This window comes from Erythrolamprus reginae, chromosome 10, assembly GCF_031021105.1.
Source record: "Erythrolamprus reginae isolate rEryReg1 chromosome 10, rEryReg1.hap1, whole genome shotgun sequence".
NCBI lineage: Eukaryota > Metazoa > Chordata > Lepidosauria > Squamata > Dipsadidae > Erythrolamprus > Erythrolamprus reginae.
The window spans coordinates 18,997,949-19,006,953 of NC_091959.1; the positions used below are offsets into that span (position 1 = coordinate 18,997,949).

Consider the following 9,005-nt stretch of genomic DNA (forward strand, 5'->3'; position numbering starts at 1 on the left):
ACCTGAACCCAAACCCGAACTTTGGCGAACCTCCAGGTTCGGCATTCTGGAGAACGCCAAGAAGCTCCCCGGCTGTTTCAGAGGGTGACAGCTGGGCGGTGGCGCTTCTAGGCGTTCTCCCGAACCTGAACTTTTGCCGAATCTCCGGGCTCGGCATTCATGAGAATGCCGAGAAGCACCCCAGCTGTTTCGGAAGGTGTGTGTGTACATATGTATGTATAGTATGTATGTATATGTCTGTCTAATCTGTCTGACTGTCTAATCTACCTACCTACCTACCGATGGATGGATGGATGGATGGATGGATGGATGGATGGATGGATGGATGGATGGATGGATATATGTATGTTCTTCCTTTAAAAAGTTAGGGAAATCTTCCAGATGTTTTCTTGCTAGTCTCAAATCTGCACTAATAATTAACTGACTTAGTTTACTGGGCTCAATCCTCGCTCCCAATTCCTTTGTGTGTGTTTTTTAGCCACCCGTAAAAGTTGTATCTTGTATCTTAAAGCCAGCATTTTAATTTGAGAAGACAACCACTGCCTCTTGTTCTCCTTTTTTAACTCGTGTAACTCTTTGTCTTCCAGGAGAACAAGGGTCAGTTTTGTGGCATATTGCTGCTCCACCCAGTGTCTGCAGACCTTTGATCTCTTGAGCTGATAAATACTTCAAGCCATTCAGGAGTGGTGCCAGCTTCAAAGCAGCATTAGACTGTGGCTACCCAATCGGACTGGAATATGTGAGTGTATGTGCCAAAGCAGCGGAGGGCATGTCCCAGCTGGGAACACGACGAACCACTTCAAGCCCTCGCTCCTATCAAATCTGGATAAAAGGCAGAAACTCATTTGTGATTGTCCCGGCTTTAGAAAATGTCTTAACACCTTCCCATTCCTCCCTCAGGCAGAAGATCAAGCAAGCCAACATGGGTGGGAAGACCCCGATGGACCCTTTGAAAACTTGTACATATGACTCAAGTTGTCTTTTAATACTTCGCGTGGGCTGCCTGGGCAATATCAGTTAGTGTGGGTTTTTTAATGATACTTTTGCAGTCCTTGTAACTTTTTCAATTATTTCCCTGCTTGGTTTCCTGTTAACTGCTCTCTTGAGAAGCAGCCATTTCAGGTAACCATTTATTCATGTTAGCAAGGTTTTTTCCCCCACTTTCCATTAAAGACCTAATGCATTTTCTTTCTCTCCACCACCACCACCCCTCCAAATCTGATGTTTTGATAGTGACTTAAAGATGTACTTTCGAGAAAAAAACTTTGCTTTTGAACCTAATTTGACCCAGTTGGATGTTGTTTTCAGTTATTTTTCATAGGTGGTTGAAATCCCGAAGAAAGCAGCATTGGCAGCCACAGAAAATAGATTCCACCTTTGTCGGTGACTCTTTATAAAACATTTTTTTCACCTTTGATATTGCAGAACTTAATGAGGTTTTTTAAATGCCGGTAGGGCTTAGAATAAGTTACAAGTTCTCTTTGGCCTCACCTCTTTACTTTAAAATATAAACAATTTTACGAGTACAGTATTATTAATATTTTATTGTAAACCTAGGATCTCCATGCACATTCAACTCCATCACCTTCCCATCATATCCATTGCCTTTGGGGACAGTGCATGGTGGGAATTGTAGTCCAACATGGCAGGAGAGCACTGTGTTGTAGAAATTGCACATTGCGTGCTCTTTGGAGCCCTGTTTCAATAACTTTTATTTTTGTTTCCCCATCCGATGTTCTAAGATCAGAGAAGCCGCCAAAAGGGTTGAAAACAATCTTGTTTTTCCTACATTTTTATGGGTGGCATTCTAAGTTATACTCAATAATTTGCAAACATTCTTGGGATCTTTGTACCTAAACAACTCAGAAATCTGCCATTTAACACTTGGGGGGGGGGGGGGAGGCAGGGGTGGAAGGAGCTCAACTCCTAAAGGGTTTACAAATATTTTTCAAAACATTTGTTGTTCACATCAGTGGCTGTCCTGCTTGCAAGTTTGACCTATTAAATTCTTCATTTTTTAATAGCTTGTAATTTGAAAAGTTCCTTTTTTAAAAAGAACAGTATCAGCTGCCTGACAAGGGTTAATGAAAGAACATACGTGTTTTTGATGCCAGAAAGAAATATCCCCCTCTTTTTATGATTTCATTTATTATTATTATTATTATTTATTATTATTATTATTTCATTTATTATTTGGATTTGTATGCCGCCTCTCTCCGAAGACTCATCCTTTCAAGCTGTCTTAAAGAATTTCAATTCCATGAAATTCGGGTTAAAAGGCGCATATTTTAAACAATTGGTTGGTACTACAAAGTCTAGCTGAGATAGGGCATATGGGTGCCACATTAAAGCAGTACCTAAACACAGTACCTAAAGGGAAGCATGAACCCTCTCACCTGAATTTTGTAAAGTACAGTAAAAATACAAGTATCTGCCTGTACTTTGAAATGGGTACCATTCAAAATTCAACCATCGGTTACAAGTCAAGTTCTTGTGTTAGCTACTCCCAAGGAGTGGTCTAAAGAATTCAATAGATTTCTTCAGAGGGGCCATCAACATCTCTGAAGACAGGAAAAGCATAATAGTGTGAAACCTTGGCTGGCTCGACTGTTTTATATCTTTCTGCTCCCCTAGGAAGTGGGCAGGTTCTGGGCATATAGAAACATAGAAGACTGACGGCAGAAAAAGACCTCGTGGTCCATCTAGTCTGCCCTTATACTATTTCCTGCATTTTATCTTACAATGGATATATGTTTATTCCAGGCATGTTTAAATTCAGTTACTGTGGATTTACCAACCACGTCTGCTGGAAGTTTGTTCCAAGCATCTACTACTCTTTCAGTAAAATAATATTTTTTAACGTTGCTTTTGATCTTTCCCCCAACTAACTTCAGATTGTGTCCCCTTGTTCTTGTGTTCACTTTCCTATTAAAAATACTTCCCTCCTGAACCTTATTTAACCCTTTAACCTATTTAAATGTTTCGATCATGTCTCCCCTTTTCCTTCTGTCCTCCAGACTATACAGATTGAGTTCATTAAGTCTTTCCTGATACGTTTTATGCTTAAGACCTTCCCCCATTCTTGTAGCCTGTCTTTGGACCATAGAGCGTCCTCCTAGCCTGGTGTCCTTTTTCCCCTGCTGACCGGAAGTCCAGTTCCCCCACCATAGAGTCTCCTCCTAGCGTGGCGGCCTTTTTCCCCAGCCGACCGGAAATCCAGTTCTCCCACCATAGAGTCTCCCAGCATGGCGTCCTTTTTCCCCTGCCAACTGGAAGCTTGGTTCTCCCACCATAGAATCTCCTCCTAGCATGGCGTCCTTTTTCCCCTGCCGATCGGTAGTCCGGTTTCCCCACCATAGAGTCTCCTCCTAGCATGGCGTCTTTTCCTTTTACCAACCTGCAACAGAGAGCCTCAACAGAGGGATGAAAGAGCCACATGCGGCTCCGGAGCCACGGGTTGCTGACCCCTGCCCTAAGTGTCTATAAGGTTTCATTCCCCCCTCCTGCCAATTCCATCCATCTCTGCATTCCTCGTTTTGAAGATAAAGTAGCCCCAATGTTTAGTTTGGCTGCCATCGCAGCTCTCTGTAATTGCGATCTTCCCAGAATAAAACCAAACCGATCCATCACCTGTTGTGTTTTATGTTTGTGCGCGTTGAATTATTAATCTTTGTTCTTTCCTTTTCTGCCTGATAGGCCGCTAAAAACAAACAAACAAACACAAAAAATGCCCAACAAGGTCAATAAATTCTCTTCCTGTAAAGGTGAAATCAAGTCCATCTAAATTCTTTCTGTTAGAAACGATGAAGCAAATGGGAAGATTTATGGCTGCCCTTAATTACAACAGTACTTAATGCTAAATCATATGTGCACTTGTAGGGTGTCAGGAGCAAAAACGGCTGTAGGAATTTTTAACCTTGGCTCTGTCCATGTCACTACAAACTACAGGTGGTCCTTGACTTATAACAGGTTGTTTTGTGACCATTTGAAGATACAACAGCAACTGAAAAAATGGGATTTATGATCATTTTTCACACTTTGGGACCATTACAGCATCCCTACAGTCACGTGATTTACATTCGTATGCTTGACAACTGACCCACATTTATGACAGCTGCGGTGTCCCTGGGGTCATATGATCCCCTTTGGCAACTTTACAACGTCAACGGGGATTTGCCAGATTCGCTTAACAACCATGTTACTAATTTAACTGCAGTGATTTGCTTAACGACTGTGGCGAGAAAAGTTGTAAGATGGGTTTGTAAAACTCACTTAATAAATTTCTCACTTAGTAACATAATTTTGGGTTCATTTGTGGTCGTAAGTGGAGAACTACCTGTACTTTCACCCTATATCAATTTCTGGCCATATTCATAATCTGTTCTTGTCCTATGAGAATCTAATGCCTGGTGAACAGAGCTGGAGCTGAGTTGGTGACGCTAGAGTTGGGAAGGGCTGCAAATACAGATGAAGCTTTGGTTGCCCAATGCTCAACTCCATCTATGAGGCCCAGTTCCTAACTGGTCACAGACTGGTATTGGTATATTGCCCTGGGATATATGCTTTAGCTGGAATAAATAGTCTGGGAAACATTCTGGTGGCTCATTGCAAAAAAATAAAAATCAAAAATGGTAAATTGATTTTTTTTCAACCAGACCCAGAAGTCTTGGACTACTTAGCGTGGTTTTTGATGCCCACATCATCTGGTAGATGTGTGGCTAGAGAAGAGCTGTGCAATTTAGGAAACAAGCCTCTTTTTCTTTGCAGAAGGTGAGCCTTTAATTTGGGAATTTGCTAAACTTTTTCCGCTGTCACGTCCAACAAATTAAAACTGAAGTTTATCCTCCAAATTGGTTAAAAAGAAAAAAAAATTCCTGGAAATGGCTTGGTATATAGCTAATCAAAAATACCACAGGGCATCAAACGAGGCAAATGCCGTTTTTGCTACACTAATTCTTATTGATATAGTGCTTAAAAGCGTAGAAACTCTTGAAATCCAGATGATGACAAACTCTTAAAATTCTGGTGTCTTTATGACACCAATGAAAGTGTTACGCAGTGGTGAAATCCAATTTTTTTGCTATCGGTTTTGTGGGCGTGGCTTGGTGAGCGTAGTGTGGCCTGGTGGGTGGGGCTTGGTGGGCGTGGGAAGGATATTGCAAAACCTCCATTCCCTCCCCACTCCTAGGGGAAGGATACTGCAAAATCCCCGTTCCCTCCTCACTCCTGGGGGAAGGATACTGCAAAATCTCCATTCCCTCCCCACTCCAGGGGTAAGGATATTGCAAAATCCTCCATTCCCTTCCCACTCCTGGAGGAAGGATACTGCAAAATCCCCATTCGCTCCTCACTCTTGGGGGAAAGATACTGCAAAATCCCCATTCGCTCCTCACTCCTGGGGGAAAGATACTGCAAAATCTCCATTCCCACCCCACTCCAGGGGGAAGGATACTGCAAAATCCCCATTCCCACTCCAGGGGGAAGGGTAATGCAAAATCTCCATTCCCACCCCACTCCAGGGGGAAGGATACTGCAAAATCCCCATTCCCACCCCACTCCAGGGGAAGGATACTGCAAAATCTCCATGCCCTCCCCATTCTAGGGGGAAGGATACTGCAAAATCCCCATTCCCTCCTCACTCCTGGGGGAAGGATACTGCAAAATCCTCCATTCCCTCCCCACTCCTGGAGGAAGGATACTGCAAAATCCCCATTCGCTCCTCACTCCAGGGGGAAGGATACTGCAAAATCCCCATTCCCACCCCGCTCCAGGGGAAGGATACTGCAAAATTTCCTTTCCCACTCCAAAGGAAAGATACTGCAAAATTTCCTTTCCCACCCCACTCCAGGGCTGGTAGTTCCCAGTTCTCCAAACTACTCAAAATTTCCGCTACCGGTTCTCCAGAACCCGCTGGATTTCTTCCCAGGTTTGAGCAATGATTAATGCCAGCAGCCAGGACTTTTCAGATGTGCCATTAAAGTCATTAGAGCTTAATACCGCTCCTGAAGTTCAAATGAAAGGTATAAGCCGCTTAAGGGGGTTTGGATGATTCAGAGCTGTCTTTGTCCTTCAGGCAAGATGAAGGTGAAAGGTCTCCTTTTGATTTTGATGTTGTTCCAGCGTGAGATTTCAGCCAAATACTGAGCTAGCAGCAAGAGTGGAAAATGACTCTAGGAGAGATTTGGTGATTTGTGATTGTGGCCCAGTGGTAATAACTTCTATATTCTTAAGGTGCTTGATCCTGTAAGAGGGATATATGACTATTGTAATAGGTAATAGATAAGGTAAAAAGATATTTAGATATTATTATTATCATTATTATTATTATTTATTAAATTTGTATGCCGTCCCTCTCCGTAGACTCGGGGTGGCTCACAGCAGTGATAGAAACAATGTACAATACAAATCTAATAATATGAAATTAAAAAACCATAATTTAAAAAACATGCACACAACACACCATACATAAATTATATAGGCCTGGGAAAGATATTTCAATTCCCCCATGCCTGACGGCAGAGGTGGGTTTTGAGAAGTTTACGAAAGGCAAGGAAGGTGTGGGCAATTCTGATCTCTGGGGGGAGTTGGTTCCAGAGGGCCGGGGCCGCCACAGAGAAGACTCTTCCCCTGGATCCCGCCAAATGACATTGTTTAGTCGACGGGACCTGGAGAAGGCCAACTCTATGGGACCTAACCGGTCGCTGGGATTCGGGCGGCAGAAGGCGGTCCCGGAGATATTCTGGTCCGATGCCATGAAGATCTTTATAGGTCATAACCAACACTTTGAATTGTGACCAGAAACTGATCGGCAACCAATGCAGACTGCGGAGTGTTGGTGAAACATGGGCATACTTGGGAAAGCCCATGATTGCTCTCGCAGCTGCATTCTGCACGATCTGAAGTTTCCGAACACTTTTCAGAGGTAGCCCCATGTAGAGAGCATTACAGTAGTCGAGCCTCAAGGTGATGAGGGCACAATTCAAAGTGTTGGTCATTACCTATAAAGCCCTTCATGGCACCGGACCAGGGTATCTATGAGACCGCCTTTTGCCGCACGAATCCCAGTGACCGGTTAGGTCCCACAGAGTGGGCCTTCTCCAGGTCCCGTCAACAAAACAATGTCGCATGGCAGGGCCCAGGGGAAAAGCCTTCTCTGTGGCGGCCCCGACCCTCTGGAATCAACTCCCCCCAGAGATTAGAATTGCCCCCACCCTCCTTGCCTTTCGTAAGCTCCTTAAAACCCACCTCTGTCGTCAGGCATGGGGGAATTGAGACATCCTTTCCCCCTAAGCCTTTATAATTTATGCATGGTATGTTTGTTATATGGATGTTTAGTTTTATAATAAGGGTATTTTAGTTGTTTTTAGCATTGGATTTGCATGATGTTTTTTATTACTGTTGTTAGCCGCCCCAAGTCTACGGAGAGGGGCGGCATACAAATCCAATAAATAATAATAATAAATAATAATAATGAGTGACTGAGCAGTGAGTCCCGGTCCAGATAGGGCCGCAACTGGTGCACCAGGCGAACCTGGGCAAATTGATGAGATTGATATTCTTATTGATATTAAGGAAGATAGATATTGATGACAGAGAAAGAGATGGGATATTGATAAGATATTGATGAGTAGATGATAGATTGCATAGGACAGATAGATGATATGAAGTACATATCGAGGTATTGAGAGAAGGGATATTGAGAGAGAGAAGGGATACTTATACAGATAGAAAGAGATGATGATTGGATGGATTGATGGATAGATGATAGAGATGAGGTAGATATTAAGGAGGTATTGAGAGAGAAGATATTAATATAGATAGATGACAGAGAAAGTGATAAAGTAGATATTGATAAGATAGAGATAGCACTTAGATACCTCTAAAAAGCCCTCTCTAAGCTGTTTACAGAATCGGCCTTTTGCCCCAACAATCTAGTCAACCTTGAGCCACTCAAAACCAAACTCCTGGAATGATCAGTGAGTTAGCCTGCATTACTTTGCCATGCTGGGATGATAGACAGACAGACACAGTACTGTGGTTGTGTTGATGGTGCTATTGTTCATTTTTCTACTGCAAAGTTGATGCTGGTCAAAGCCAAAGGGAAAGGGGAAATTGGATTTGGACCTTTAATAAAATAGGCCCAAATAGAATAGCATTATTATGATTTTGTTCACTTTCAAGGATTCCTTTGATGAATAAGGATAAATTGCTTGGATGGTTGGTAACTAGACTGCAGAAAATATGACTTCAGCAATAGAGTGATCGACGCCTGGAATGCACTACCTGACTGTTGTTTCTTCCTCCAACCCCAAAATCTTAACCTTAGATTGTCTAAAGTTGACCTCTCCCCTTTTCTAAGAGGTCTGTAAGGGGCATGCTTAAGCGCATCACTGTGCCTACCGTCCCTGTCCTATTGTCTTTTTTTAATCAATAATTTCTATGTAGTGTTTATATAAACTACTGTCCCATACTTGATTGACAAATAAATAAATTAAATAGATGTTTGAGATTGTATATGTGGTTGAGATAGAGGTTGTTGTGGTTGTGCATGTGGTTGAGGTAGTGGTTGGAGTATTGGAATGTGATTCTGAGCATTTGTATCTTCTTTTAAAAGCTATTTTATCTTCTTTTAAATAGCAGAGAATAATGTATACTTCCAAAAAGCCACATCAATTTTAATAGCATCTGTACAAATATAATCTGAAATGTAACAGTGTCCTGTTTTAGTATTACAATAAGGCAGCTGAGTTAAACCTGACTTAGTCAGGTTTGGGGTAGATCTATTTAAATAATTGGGAGGAGTTAGTGTGATTGCATTTAAGAAAAACTTTCTGGCATTAATATACTGCCATAATGTACATTTCTTCACTTCTTTCCTATTTTTATGGGTCAGGCACACACGCACAGAAATACACAGCAAACTGTATATCATCTGTACTGTTTGCTGTTTCTCAAATTGCTGGGAGGCAGAGGCAGATTTTTTCCCCTTGTTTTCCTCCCTCCCT

General features: G+C 42.3%; 1 protein-coding gene across 4 annotated transcripts in view; it reads left to right on the top strand.

Moving 5' to 3' along the window:
• Positions 1–2,021, top strand: part of LRRC28 (leucine rich repeat containing 28) — a 55,477-nt gene extending 53,456 nt beyond the window's left edge. For all 4 annotated transcript variants that reach the window (XM_070761962.1, XM_070761961.1, XM_070761964.1 and 1 more), the window contains one exon: positions 588–2,021. In XM_070761962.1, coding sequence (XP_070618063.1) covers positions 588–660 — 73 coding nt within the window. In that variant the 3' untranslated portion in view covers positions 661–2,021. The remainder of the gene's footprint in view (positions 1–587) is intronic.
• The last annotated feature ends 6,984 nt before the right edge of the window (positions 2,022–9,005 follow it).